Raw genomic sequence first — 15,843 nt, forward strand, 5'->3', positions numbered from 1 at the left:
AGGCGCGCTTGCAGCTGGCTGGTGGAGCGAGAAAGGGAGCGCCGGACATACAACACATGCCATCTATTCACTGACAGCTCAGAACATACCACTTAATCAAGCAGCTCATCTCTTTACTCCTAAGCCTTCCCAGCCCAAAGTTTTGAACATATTTGTAACACCACTCCTTTTTTGAAAATCACCTGGAACAAACTGTGCTACTTTCCTTCAGAAAGTAATTATGGTGAGGTTCCCATATAGAACCATACTCTTATTGGGGTCTTCCAGAAACTTATATGCCCTATCCTTTACGTTCTTACTACAACCCCTAAATACCCTTCTACTCATATGAAGAGATCTGTAATCTTTACTTACAACCTTGTTAATACAATTAACCCAATGACGATCTTTCCTTATATTAACTCCCAAGTACTTACAGAGATCTCTGTGAGATACTTTCACCTCATCAACACAGTTGAGAGGACTCTTCCCCTTGGTGAAATTTACAACCTGACTTCTCATCCTGTTCACCATCATACCATTGTCCGCTCTCTATCTCACAACATTGCCTGGGTATTTTTACAGTCGCTCACAATCCTGTAACTTATTTGCTTCTTTTTATGATATAATATCATCTGCAAAGAACTTTATCTGTGATTTACTCAGATTATTTTCAGTATTTTTCTCAAAACTGTGTGCAAAATAATTAAGCTCACTGTACTATGTTCTGTTTTCTGGCATTTTCCCATACGGTTAAGAGTGTTCCAATCTCATAAACGGAAAATACGATTGTTCTGTGCAATAATAATAATAATAATAATAATAATAATAATAATAATAATAATAATAATAATAATAATAATAATAATGTTTCTTTAATATTCCTTCAATTTATTCCTAGAGATTTTATTTGATGTCAGGGAGTCAAAAGTTCGTTCTGCATGGGTTTTATAACATGTCAAAAGCCAATATCACAGCATTGATACATTTCAACAACCTTAAATACACCCAACCTCAGCCAGGTCAAAGCTGCTAACATAAGAACAAATCATAAAGCACAATATGTCATGCGAAACATTTCATTAACTTCTGTAAAATTAAACATATAAGATTAACAGACTAATAAATTAAAATTCTGGAAATATCTTCAGAGGATAGCCCTCAGAGAGTGGTGGATTAGCATTCAAACCCCAGAGACAGTCACATTTTGAATTCTTTCAGCTTAAGGATCAGAGATTGATTTTAAATAAACTGGAGATCAATGAATTTACAGTTCATAACACCCTTAACTATTCCTCCTTCTCCTCCATCCTAAAATATAACCAAGTGTAAAAGATTTTCTGTACACAGAACTAAAGTAGACCATTAAAATGATTTATTATTGTAATATGAAAAATACATTATTGTCTTTCTGGGAGAACATTCATACACCTGGAAAATAACATCTCTCTAAGAATTCATAATTCGAAACATTGTATCAGGTTTATTATTATGTAGGCCTACAGTATTTTCTTATCACTAAATAACCTGTTTAACTAGATTCTTTTGTTTTAACAGTGTGAAGTCATGTAGTCTAGAAGTTTAAATTAAAATACTATTGCACGTCTCAGTAGACAAGTAATGAAAAATTAAAACAGAATTTGTTCTCTGATTGACAGCTGACAAGGAACATTTAACTAAACAGAAGAATATAATCCAGCTGCTTTTACACCTGGATCAACCCAACTTCTTTGAGGATCAGGCAGCTCTTGGCAACAATTACAATTTGGAGTCTGGAAAATATGAGCAGCCACAAATAGTTCAACAATTCCTGAAAGCCTACAATCACAACCTCCTATTGGCACGTGGAGAGGTCTATTCCATACTGAATGATAACCATGCTGAACAGACAAAACAGTTGTACCAACTTCTATTTCAGGCCTCTGACTATGACACCTTCTACCGTACAGCATGCTGGGCTCGAGACAGAATCAACGAAGGCATGTTTGTGTCGGCACTTTATGCTGCCATATTACAGCGGCCAGACACTCGCGATATTCTACTTCCTCCTGTTTATGAAGTTAGCCCTCAGCTCTTCACAGATTCACGTGTCATACAGCAAGCATACGATGCACGAATGAAACATCAACTCGGTTCTACAGTCATTCCCTACAATTACAGCAGCAGTCTGGCATATTTCACTGAGGATGTTGGACTCAATGGTTACAACACTCTCTTAAACTATGAGTATCCAATCTGGCTGTCCAACATTTCCCACAGAGGTGAGCTGTTTCTCTACACCCGTCGACAGCTACTGGCACGGTACCATCTAGAGCGTCTGTCGTTAGGCCTTCCTGGTATCGACAGCTTTCACTTGGATTTCGACTGGCCAGAAGAGGTAATGTATGATTGTTAATACATACAAACAACTCAGAGAAAATATCTAATAACTTTCCCAAATTTAACCTGTCATGATATTACTAACATATTACTGATAATTGTCATAATCATTACCACCATAAAGGCTCAGATCTTAAGGAAAAGTTATATTTCTTTCCTGAGGTCATTTTACGAGGAATCTCAAAAATAAGTGTGAATGATGGATCCTTGACTCCATGTAAAGCAATTTTATGTTGCATAAGTGCAGATTTCAGCCATTTTTATTTCTTTGGTCATATAGTATTTTGCTCATTTTAGGGATATAAGGATTGGTCATATTGTGCTCATTTTAGTGATATAGGTTTGGTCATATTTTGCTCATTTTAGTGATACAAGGTTTGGTCATATTGTGCTCATTTTAGTGATATAAGATTTGGTCATATTTTGCTCATTTTAGTGATATAAGGTTTGGTCATATTTTGCTTCATTTTAGTGATATAAGGTTTGGTCATATTTTGCTTCATTTTAGTGATATAAGGTTTGGTCATATTTTGCTCATTTTAGTTATATAAGGTTTGGTCATATTTTGCTCATTTTAGTGATATAAGGTTTGGTCATATTTTCCTCATTTTAGTGATATAAGGTTTGGTCATATTTTGAGCATTTTTGTTCAGTTGAAGTGCCGATTTTTAACAAGGTACATGTTATCCTCATCGATTTTCAAACATAGGATTTCAAAACACTCTAGTAGATGCATTTTTCTTTCTTTTTCCAAGAAAGTTAAGTAGCAGGTTAAGAACAGATGATTGCGAGAAAGAGATGCTGTATGAACATATGCCGACAGATATCAGAAAGCATGCTAATACTGTACTTAATTTTTGGTTCCTTTTTAGGAAAACAGAGCAAGAATCATGCCTCGGGTTTATGACACTGAATGAAGTATAAAGTTTTTTAATATATCTACTGGAGCTCTGCCAGTCTGCATGATTAAATGTGTCTGCTGTATTATCACTTTTTGACATGTTTAATGTTAGTGATACTCTAATACTTGCAACCTATCCCTAAAATGTTTAAGTTATATTTTACCTTTTTAGGTCATATTTAGCTAGTTTTTGGGGGACATTTGCTTGCACATTTTGTACTCATTTAGGTCATATACTTCCGAGCCCTAATCATCATTATAGATGACCTCACTTACTAGGTTCCATTCTTTCCAATATCATGTTATTTTGGCAATGTACATAGCAATTTCAAAGTTTCAACTGTGCTGCCATCTAGCAGTGAAATGCAACTCTATCAAGCAGTTTCTAATGCTAAGTTAATTTTATTGGGAGCATGAAGAATGCATCACCAGAGGTCATTAATACTCTATTATAACATGGAATGGCACGAATTTGCCCATCCTTCGAGAATCAGCAATATCAGCCACAATCAACCTGAAAACTTGTGATAAAAAGTTTAACCAGTCAAGTTTTTTATTAATTCAACAAATTAGTTTTGAGATTCTACTAGTTTCATTAAACATAACACAATACGACATGACATAATAATAAAGAAATGGGAAGGGACAAACAACTGACTAACCAAATCATTTAGAGAAATACAAGAACATGAATAGGATAAATAGAAATAGAGGTCAGTGTGAAAAGAGGAAACAACAGAAAGTGGAGACAAGTACAAACGTGCAAACAATAAATGACACCTTCAAACAGATGGCGAAGATAAGAACTAAGCTGGAAAGGAAAGGGGAAGAGACAAAAGATAAAAGTGGATATTAATTACTGTTGATCTGTATTTAGGATTGCCAACAAAGTGGCAGATTCCCTATTAGTTGTTTACATAGTGTAGTAGAGCCCTGCCAATCTGAAAATCCACCTAATCTGAACAGGGCTAGGAAAAAATATCTACCAAATTGGTTTTGAATTTTAAAACAGGAGAAAATAAAGATTAAGACAACTAGTTTTTCCAAGTAAAAATATAAATTTATTCGCACAGAAAAGCATGAAATAAATGCTGCAGGAGTGAACAGTGAATCTGTCAGCTATCTTATACATAAAAACTAAAAAACAGAAGGCCTAGACCTACTAACAATGTGCATAACAAAGTCTGAATGCAATTTCTTTACGTTACAGCAAAACAAACGGAAAAACAAATCAACACTTAAGACGTGAAATCAGGGATCTTCTTTTGACACAGCGCACTGAAACGACTTGAAGAGGCAATATTTCGCTAGTGTTACATGAACGTTACATCACTAGGAGTTGCAGCGGCATGCTGCACGACGTAGCGCAGGGCGAGGTCAAGGGTACTGGCAGCGGCAGTGTGTGAAACAACATCAGCTTGGATGTCCCCCTCGTCCTCACCATCATCTGTGTTGATCTCAGCTGACATCGCCTGCACCACTGCTACAATGTCTTCATCTGCATAGTATTCCTCGCGACCACTGTCGTCGACAGCCGTCCACATTTCGATGCATTTTTCCTCTGCATTTTTTCAACCCAGAATTTTCTTTACTAGTGGAAGAAGTTCACATTCTTTTGCCAGGAAAAAAAAACAACAGTTTTAACAAATTCCCAATCAGACTAGAAATTTTTCCACAATTTCTGCAGTGCCCCTTCGCTTGTGTCCTCCCAATCTTCTGGCACCCAGTAAATTACATCTTTTATGATGATTTTCTTAAGTTTGTGCAGAATTTTATGTTCCTCATTCTGTTCAAGTAGGCTTCGAAGGGGCATTTTTTCTGTAATTTTGTTTTATTGCTTGCAACACTCCTTGGTCCATTGGCTGCAAAATCAAAGTGACATTGGGTGGAAGAAAAATGACTATAATGTCACCGCAAACAAGTTGTATTTCTTCTGGATGTGATGGAGCATTGTCTATCAGTAACAGTGCATGAGGAGGCAGTTCATTTTCTTTGTTAAATGCTTCCAATTTTGGCACAAATTGTTTTCTGAACCAGTCTTGGAATAAGGCACGATCCATCCAAGCCTTTTTCTGATTTTTGTAATAAATAGGGAGCGTGATTATGTTCATGTTTATGAAACACAGTTGTGCATTGATTATCCATTTTAAAACCCAGGGCAGATTTTTCTTCCTGTGATGCAAGGCAGGCAAACCTTTTAAAATTTAGCCCTGTATCATCTGTATTGTACACTTGCTGCGGTGAGTACATAAAAAAAAATCACTTTAAATTCTTCAAGGTATTCAGTAGCTGCGTTGTCTGCTTATGCGGTACTATAATGGGGATTGGTTGACCTATGGAAGAAGATGACACCTTTTCCACCAATGAAGAGAAAATTACAGAAGAAAAAAATGTTGGAAGAGGGCCACAAAGTTTAAAAAATTCATGACGCGGACAATAACCTCACTTTTCCTCATGTTCTCTTACCTGGGGGCTTACACCCCTAGATCCCCATTGCCCCCAGACCACCGTGACTTATAAGCGCACTCTGGGCACTTTGCTTTACTGAAATCATTTACAATGCAAAATATATTTCAAATATTGTTACTCATTGAAACGTACCTTAATGAAGAGGAGGGTACAGTTCATGGGCGGCCTTGAAGATCTTGTGCACAAGGGTTTCTAATGGAAAGGTTGATTTGGACAGAAACTCTGCAAGATAACCAACAAAGTGAGTCTTCTTCCTTCCAAATCCTGAAATAGAGCAACTTCCAAGCTTCATGTGACGCCACCTGTTTTCAATGTTTTGCATATGAACAGCTAGCCTATCATTAGGCATGACCCTCCTATTGCCTCTGTTCACATGCCCGCTCTGCCGGCTGTCAATAAACTGATTTGATTGGTTAACATGTAAATGTACGTAATCTTCGTCCTCCAGGCAATCGTATGCCTTCCAGCAATTGGTGCCTACATTATAAGAATAATAATACTTCTAGGGGCGGGCGGGTTGGTCCCTGGCAAGCATACGGAACACATCTCAGGTAATAACAACAGCACTGACAATAACTTATTACATTATAATCATTGCGAGGTGGACGCTATATGTCTACCAAATAAACACACACTCTCTCTCGTTCTATCAGTTCTGCTAGTTCAACACAAAAGAAATGCTTGAAAATGTCTATATGCTCAGAGTTATCCTCAAAGTGTATATGCAAACAAACATTGGTGGTAAATATGAACCTTTTGTGTGCTATTCCATACTCTGCCCTCTCTCTTTGAATGTCTACAATGTCAGTCACTCGCACCATCTTCTGCATCATTGTCACCACTTGAATCACCAAAATAACAGTTGCTATCAATATCATTGTCTTCTGAATCTAACAACATATGAGCAATATAGTCTCCAGCTAAAGGATTTGATTTGTTTTTGCTTCCAGAACTACTGTAAGTTGCCATAATGATAGCACTGCATACTGCAAATATGAAAGGTCCTCTCAGTTTTAATTACTAAGTTGATGGGGTGAAAGTTCCTTATGGGAATTTTTAAACAGAATAGTTGTATGTAATATTATAATGTTTTTATATATAGCACATTTCACCAGTCAAAATAATTTAAAACAACCAGATGTCTCCACAGATCATATATTTATACAAAAACATATTTTATCAAATAGTATCCAAGTTAGGTGACAATTTTAAGAATTTTATTCAGGAAAAAAATACACAAGATCTTGGCTATTTTGATTGTTGAGTGTAGGAACAATGGCTGATGATGCCAAAAAATGTGGGTGAAACATGTCCTGTTAAGACATAATAATGTGAAGCTTTTTATGTAAATCAATAAAAATCATATTGTATTGAAAAGGTGGATTCTCAAAAAATTTTATTTAAAAAATTGCTCAATACGGACCCAACGATGTAATGTATAACTTGTAATAAGTGGTATGCTCCGAGTTGTTAGTGGAGAGATGGTGTGGAATGACATTAGTATACTAATAAGTTTGAGTGGTGTCTTTAAAAGTAGGAAAGATCACGATATGAAGATGAAGTTGGAATTCTAGCTAGTTGCTTTACGTCACACCGACACAGATAGGTCTTATGGTGACGATGGGATAGGGAAGGGTTAGGACTGGAAAGGAATTGGCCGTAGCCTTAATTAAGGTACAGCCCCAGCATTTTTCTGGTGTGAAAATAGAAAACGAAAGAAAACCAGAAAACCAGGGCTGCCGACAGTGGGGTTCGAACCCACTATCTGCCGGATGCAAGCTCACAGCTGCGCGCCCATAACCGCACGGGCAACTCGTCTGGTAAGTTGGAATTCAAGAGAACAAATTGGAGCAAATATTCATTTATAGGAAGGAGAATTAGGAATTGGAATAACTTACCAAGGGAGATGTTCAATAAATTTCCAATATCTTTAAAATCATTTAGGAAAACAACAGATAGGGAATCTGCCACCTGAGCGACTGCCCTAAATGCAGATCAGTAGCAACTGATTCATTGATTCATCTTAAGTAGCTTGGGTGCCTGATAATAGTTAAGTCTAAAATCTTAATTTTCGTTCAAGAATTGATCGATAAATTTAAAAAGTTTAACATTCCTATCATTCTCTCCACTCATTCGATATTGTAAACATGTATCCTCGCATACAAATCTCCAAGGTATACCCCATCGTTCAAAACAATGTAAGCAAATACAGCGGCCTAAGTATATTAGAAATACATGATTTCATGTCTATGCTTAAATGAGTTATAAGCAACAATTATTTCACTTTCGATAATGTTAAAAATTTATCAGCAGTAAGGATTGGCTATAAGATCGCCGGCCTTGGGTATCTTAGCCAAGATTTACTTGGATTTTTTGGAACACACCAAAATTGATAATAATAATAACATTGACAACATCCTTTTCTGGGGAAGATATGTAGATGACACCATAGTAATTATGGAGAGAGCATCACAGACACTGCTACCACCCTCATTAATCTAAATAACATTGACCTGCATATAAAATTCACACTTGAATCCGTTTTAGACCTAACTATTATCAGGTGATGATGATGATGATGCTTGTTGTTCAAAGGGGCCTAACATCTAAGGTCATCGGCCTCACCCAAATAGACACTACAACCTGTCAAGATTCTTCACACCCCCAAATTCACAAACGAGCAGCATACAACAGAATGGTGTACCGAGCCTTCAATGTTCCAACGAACAAATATATAAAGTCACCAACATCTTTAAAAAGCACGACATAAAAGTAGTTTTCAAACCAACAATAGGAATACACAAGTCTTACATAATGCCACATCTATAAACAAATTCAATAGTTTTTCAAAATCAGGAGTATACAGGATTACTTGCAACAGTTGTAATTCTTCTTACGTCGAACACACCGGGAGGAATTTTAATATAAGGTACTTGGAACATGTCAATGCCCTGAAGTACAACAAATTTTCAGCTGTAGGACAGCATATTCATGAATAAAATCACATATTCACAGACATAAAACAACATACGGAAATTCTCGAAATCATCAACAAAGGACCACACCTTAACATTACCAAAAGCTGCTTCATACATAGATCAATACTCTAACCCAAATCATAATCTTAATGACATTTCAGAAAAGCCAAATATCCTATTTGACCTTCTAATTCCCATTTTTAGAAACGTCAAACCAACAAGTCATAATTCAGTTTTTCATAATATTCACAGCATCTTCCCTCAACAGCCATCTCTTTTCCCACATCCTTCGGCCCCGCCTTAATTCCTCCCCTTCCCCTCCACCCCCTTCTCCTTTCCTGACCTCTCCCCTTGCCCCTGCCCCACCTCTCTCTCCTTGCTCCGCCCTTTCCTTTTCCTTTGAATCTCACAACCGTTAGTATGAGGCACACAACAATACACTACGCTCCACACGCTCTCTCTCTCTCCTTCTATTCATTAATTTTTTCTAATTTTATCTATCATTTATTCAGGTTAACTTCATGGACCGCAATGAATTGCAAATTTATAATAGTCACAAATTTAGAATGTGTCAGTTTTAACCATATCTTCACGTGCCATCCTGACAATGTCCAACAGAATTCAGAATGATTTTAACAAGCGCAACGGGAACATTTCATTTTATTTACATTTTCGATGTGGAGACACAATCTAGCAGTTCTGCATCAGCTGGTGTTAATTACAGTGGCATCTAGCGGCTTGCATACCGCTAACACCACTCAAGTAGATTTGGTGACTGATGATCTGACTACAGAATCAACATTTACCAGTTCCCATTTTGCAATTGAAATTGTAATGATTAGCAGTGATGGAACTAACAATTCTATGAATATCAATACAAGAAAGAGTCTGGATGATGAGCATACTCCAGATGCTAAGAATTTAGAGCCTAATTTATTTTTCAGATTTTAATGTTCATTGTGTGTTTGTAGGGCAAATATTCATTTATAGGAAGGGGAGTTAGGGATTGCAATAACTTACCAAAGGAGATGTTCAATAAATTTCCAATTTCTTTGCAAACATTTAAGAAAAGGCTAGGAAAACAACATATAGGGAATTTGCCACCTGGGCGACTGCTCTAAATGCAGATCAGTAGTGATTGATAGTTTTCATGTCAATTGTGTGTTTTTGCATTTTTTAAATTTAGTTATTAGATGTATTACATTAAGGCTGAAGATGGCCAGCCAAGGCCAAAACTAGCCCCTAGTATAGTAATGTGATTCAATAATATTGCATAATATAGTATTGAAAAAGGTGGACCATACAACATTAATTAAAAAATTATTGTTGTGTCAAAATTTGTAGTTCAAGTCTCCGGCTTAATTTTGAGAAAAGATAATGAGTCACTGTCTTAGATGCCTTCCCTCATATTTTTACTACTTCAGCAATTCAAGGTGGTTTTATTTCTATTAGCATAAAGATAGGAAAAGAAAAGTAATCTGTCTGAGTTCCAAGTACCTAAGTTTTAACTACAATTCTGTTATTTCAGTTAAACTGTCATAATACGCCTAAGTGCAGTTTAGGATTGTAGTGTAGGTGTAGTAATTTGATTAGATAGTATCTTGCTTGCTATAATGGTGTAATCCTTATGGGGGCCGATGACCTTCAATGTTAGGCCCCTTTAAACAACAAGCATCATCATCATCATCAGTAATCCTTATGCAACCCTTTCAATGTTTTAGTATTTAACTTAACAGGCATTTTCATTTCCATTAGACCATCGAAGGATATTAATAACAACAATAATATATTTTTTATTTCTTTTTACTAGTTGCAATGAGTGCGATTTGACTTGACAAAAGAGTGACTGAATGGGTGGCTATATTTCTAGAAAATAGATCTCAGAGAATTAGAGTAGGCAAAGCTTATCTGACCATGTAATAACTAAGAGGGGAATTCCTCAAGGCAGTATTATTGAGCCTTTATGTTTTCTTATATTTATACATGGTATGAGTAAAGAAGTGGAATCAGAGGTAAGGCTTTTTGTGGATGATGTTATTCTCTATAGAGTAGTAAATAAGTTACAAGATTGTGAGCAACTGCAAACTGACCTCGATAATGTTGTGAGATGGACAGTAGGCAATCATATGTTGATAAATGGGGTTAAAAGTCAGGTTGTGAGTTTCACAAAAAGAGAAAGCCCTCCCAGTTTTAATTACTGCGTTGATGGGGTGAAAGTTCCTTTTGGGGATCATTGTAAGTATTTAGGTGTTAATATAAGGAAAGATCTTCAATGGGGTAATCACATAAATGGGATTGTAAATAAAGGGTGTTTAGGGGTTGTAGTAAGGATGTAAAGGAGAGAGCATATAAGTCTCTGGTAAGACCCCAACTAGAGTATAGTTCCAGTGTATGGGACCCTCACCAGGATTACTTGATTCAAGAACTGGAAAAATCCAAAGAAATGCAGCTCGATTTGTTCTGGGTGATTTCCAACAAAAGAGTAGCGTTACAAAAATGTTGCGAAGTTTGGGCTGGGAAGAACTGAGAGAAAGAATACGAGCTGCTCAACTAAGTGGTATGTATGGAAAATTCTAAGTTCCCATGGAGCTTGTCAGAAACAGATCAGATTTAAGGCTTTTCAGGCCTTTGCTCTATTAACCAGTGTTTCGTCTTAGGTCTGACACTAGACTCATCAGAGTGGATGTGTTAGACCCTACCCATTGACGCTGGGGTGTATGCAGGGGAACTTTTTTTTTTTTTTTTTTGTATGTTTTCATTCCCCTCCCTGTGAAGGGGAGGGGCAGGCCACCTTGAAGGTTACGCCTTCACCCTGGCCAGGAGTTTCGGCTGGTTGGGGAAGGAGCAATAGTATGAGGAGGAGGATAATTTGAAGTAAGGAATGAGGAGGTGTGCACGGATATGTAAATACCGGGGATGTGTTTAGGGAGTGAAAATTTAGAGGAGAGTACTAAGGATGAAATGAAGAGTTAGTATGCGAGGGTGCGTGGGGTAAGTTGGAGGGCGAGGATGTGAAATAAGGAAGAGATATTGACTAGGGAAGTGAGTAAGAGACGGAGGAGATCGGATGTGGGCGATGTTGGGGGAAAAAGCTAGGTGGGGGAGGGTAAGAACGGTTATGTGGACTAGGTAAATGGAATGGAGGAACTGGCCGAGGACATGATGTGTTGGGGCGGTTCAAATGTTGGGGAGCAGAGCGTGACTGTTTGACCTGATGGTGTCGGCTGTGAAGTTGTGTTCCATTGGCGATAAGATGTTGGGCAGCGTCGGGAGTCTCTAGATGTAATCGCACTAAATATGTGGGTCCAGATATGTTGTAAATCCGGGTAGCTATTCAAACGGGCAATCCTGCCAGACGGAGTTCAATGGCAATCTCTTCTGTTGGTATTAGTGGGTCCACCCCATGGACGATGCAGGTGCAGTCGGGCGGTGGTGGCGACGATGGTAGACGTGCCGTATCTGCTGCAGAGAAGTGGCGGTGTCATTGGCGGGTAACTGGACAGTTGTAAGCAGAGAGCTGGATTGATCAGGGGTGGGATGGATGGGGAGAGAAGACGTCAGAAGGGAGGAAGGATGGCACATAACAGTCGTGGTGATAGGAACATTGGGAGAGGTGTAAGCAGAAATGATTGTGGTGGTTGAGGTGGTAGTAGTAATAGTAGTAGTGGTGGTGGTGGTGGTGGTGGTGGTATAGGATGACGACGAAGTCTGTGCAGTTGGTATCCATGGCGGTGGCAATGTTGTTGCAGGCATCTTGAAAGCATCGGTGAAGTACGGCGGACAAGGTTCCACTCGATTCCCAGAGGTGGAGATGTACATACCGTCCTGGATCAATTGCCATGCAGCGTCTTCTGTGGGTACTTGTATAAGGACCCGAGTTGTTGGGACAAAGTTCTCCTGGACCCGAGATACATTTGTAACAGGGTAGTTGTTAATGCGGAAGAAGTGAAGGAGATAGTCTTCAGAATAGTCAAGTTCAACATCGTGGATAAGGCAGTTTGGCATGATGGGAAGGCTGACTTCCAACTTGATGTCAGGCCGTTTTGCTGATTGAGGTTGGCTGGGTGCTATAGTAAAGTTGTGAAGGCCCCCGGCTGAACAAAAAGAGGCGTTGTGTGGAATTCGCGATTAGTCGTTACGTCGCTCTCTGTGCCTGCCCCAGGGAAACTAACTAACTAAGCTTTCATTCCCCGCCCAAAGGGCGGGGCAGGCCCCCTAGAGAGTGACGCTCTCTCTTGGGCTAAGAGAGGTGAAGATAACCGTGTGATGCAATAAATGAAGAAGGTGGGTAAGCGATTTGACAGATTGAATGAGGGCGAAGATGGGTTGTCTTGATGGCAGTGATAGGAAGAAGAGAGGGTTTGCTTGGGAGTGAAGTTTTAGAGCAGGGTACCAGGATGCAAATGGAGGGTTAGGAGATGCAGCGACGTTGTGATGTTGAAGATGGAAGACGTTAAGGATTGTAGGATTTCAAGCATCGAAGGTGGATAGGGGATGTAAATAGGTAGGGGGAGGGGCGGACTGACGAATTGGCGAGGTTGAAAAGAAGTGGCTGGCCGGGTGCGACGATGATAATTGTTGTTGGGATGGCGAACAGGTTGGGGTTGGAAAATGGAAGGCTCCACTTTATGGCGATGGTTGTAGATGTAAACTCCATTGTTAATTAGGTGTTGGGCATCTGCGGTGCTCAGGACGTGTATACGAAGCATATAGGTTGGGCCGGATGTGTTCCTAATTCAGAAGACGCAACGAATTGGGACGCCTTCAGCTTGGAGGTGACGGAGAATGGTCTGTTCTGGAAGGGCAGGATCCACACCGCGGATCACACAGCTGGACATGGTGTGACGAGTTGAAAAAGACTGCATCAGCGATGGTGGTGTGGAGGCTTCTGGTTCATCGGCAGGTGGAGATGACAAAGGCGGTGCTGCATTTGTAGACCCTGATGATTCAGCTGGTATGTATTGATGTGGATTCCCACGCAGCAACACCACCATCTTCACACGCTGACACTGCAGCAACCACCGAGTCTCTATCATTGCCAACGCAGCTACCACCATCATCCACAGCTATGCCTAGCTGTGTACTTCGCGGCATCGACCCTACAATCTCAGCACGGGAAATACTCTGGGAACTTCAAGCAGCTGGTGTCCCCGCCCGCCGTGCGTCCAGGATCCAGAATGCCTCCGGTCCTACATATCTGGTCAGACTACACCTTCCAACTGCCAATGATGTACACCATCTTATTCAGAATGGAGCAACTATCTACCGCCATCAGTATAAAGTGGAACCCTCTCGTTTACCGCCCCCACCACTTTGCCATTCCCTTCCAAATACGTCTCATCGCCCCCGGCCAGCCCCTCCTCCCTTCGAACCTCGTCAACCAGTCTGTCCGCCCCTTCCCCCGACAAATTTCTTCTCTACACCCCTTCCGACGTTCGAACTCCTTCGTCTCCTCACTACCTCCCTTTGTAATCTCACCGCTACCCTCTAACTTCTAACCTTTCATCTCCACCCAAGCACACCACTCTAACCTCCACACCTCGCACATAGCCCATCTGTCTTTGTAAATCTGTCACTAAAGCACTCGATAACTGACATGTCCTTTATTCTCATCTCCATTACTTACTCATACCGCCCTTTACCCATCTCCCTCTTCTCTCACTTCTTCTCAACCCTGTCATCTCTCCTGGCCAGAGAGAGGGCGACACCCTCTAGGTGGCCCGTCCCACCCCTTCAGGGTGGGGAATGAAAACTTGTATTTTTAAAAAAGTTCCCCTGCATACACCCCAGCGTCAGTGGGTAGGGTCTGACACATCCCACTCTGATGAGTCTAGTGTCAGACCTAAGACAAAACGCTGATTAATAGAGCAAACGCCTGAAAAGCCTTACATCTGATCTGATTCTAAGTGGTAAGTTCTGAGCTGTCAGCGGAGAGATGGCATGGAATGACATTAGTAGACGAATAAGTTTGAGTGGCGTCTTTGAAAGTAGAAAAGATCACAATATGAAGATAAAGTTGGAATTCAAGAGGACAAATTGGGGCAAATATTAATTTATAGGAAGAGGAGTTAGGGATTGGAATAACTTACCGAGGGAGATGTTCAATAAATTTCCAATTTCTTTAAAATCATTTACGAAAAGGCTAGGAAAACAACGCCACCTGGGCGACTGTCCTAAATGCAGATCAGTAGTGTTTGATTGTACGTTGCACCAACACAGATAGGTCTTATGGCAATAATTGGACAGGAAGGAGCTAGGAATGGGAAGAAAGTGGCCGTGGTGTTAATTTAGGTGTGCTTTGTGTGAAAATGGGAAACCACCAAAAACCATCTTCAGAGCTGTCAACAGTGGGGTTTGAACCCAGTATCTCCCAAATGCTAGTTACTGGTCATACTTAAAGCAACTGCAGCTGTCAAGCTTGGTAATAATAATAATAATAATAATAATAATAATAATAATAATAATAATAATAATAATAATAATAATAATATGGTTATAATATTAATAATACTATAATAATCATCTTCTACCACTTTTCCCATGCCTGTGGGGTTACAACTGCAAACTGTGTCGCACATTGGTGATTTGGCCCTGTTTTACAGCCAGAAGCCCTTCCTGACACCAACCTTATATGGAGGGATGTAATCACTATTGCTTGTTTCTGTGGTGGTTAGTAGTGTAGTGTGTTGTCTGAATACGAACACAAACACCTAATCTCCGAGCCAGAGGAATTAATCAATTAATTGACCCGGCCGGGAATCGAACCCGGGACCCTCTGAACCGAAGGCCTCAATGCTGATCATTCAGCCAATGAGTCGGACAACAACAACAACAACAACAATAATAATAATAATAATAATAATAATAATAATAATAATAATAATAATAATAATAATAATAATAATAATAATAATAATCCACAGCCTGTTTCCAGTCATTTGACCAGGTCAGGAATGAATGAAATCCCATCTAGCAGCAAGGATAGGAATTGTGCTGGCTGCCAATGCCTGTTGCAAAATAATAATAATAATAATAATAATAATAATAATAATAATAATAATAATAATAATAATAATAATAATAATAATAATAATAATAATAATAATAATAATAATAATAATCTGTCTACATATTTAG

The 15,843-nt window shown here is 39.2% G+C and overlaps 1 protein-coding gene across 1 annotated transcript in view; it reads left to right on the forward strand.

Annotated features, from left to right (window-relative positions):
- LOC136858330 (allergen Cr-PI) overlaps window positions 1-15,843 on the forward strand; it is a 77,488-nt gene that overhangs the window by 16,473 nt on the left and 45,172 nt on the right. Inside the window, exon 2 of the mRNA XM_067137783.2 lies at window positions 1,638-2,356. Coding sequence (XP_066993884.1) covers window positions 1,638-2,356 — 719 coding nt within the window. The remainder of the gene's footprint in view (window positions 1-1,637; window positions 2,357-15,843) is intronic.

This window comes from Anabrus simplex, chromosome 1 (genome assembly GCF_040414725.1).
Source record: "Anabrus simplex isolate iqAnaSimp1 chromosome 1, ASM4041472v1, whole genome shotgun sequence".
In the NCBI taxonomy this organism is placed as follows: domain Eukaryota; kingdom Metazoa; phylum Arthropoda; class Insecta; order Orthoptera; family Tettigoniidae; genus Anabrus; species Anabrus simplex.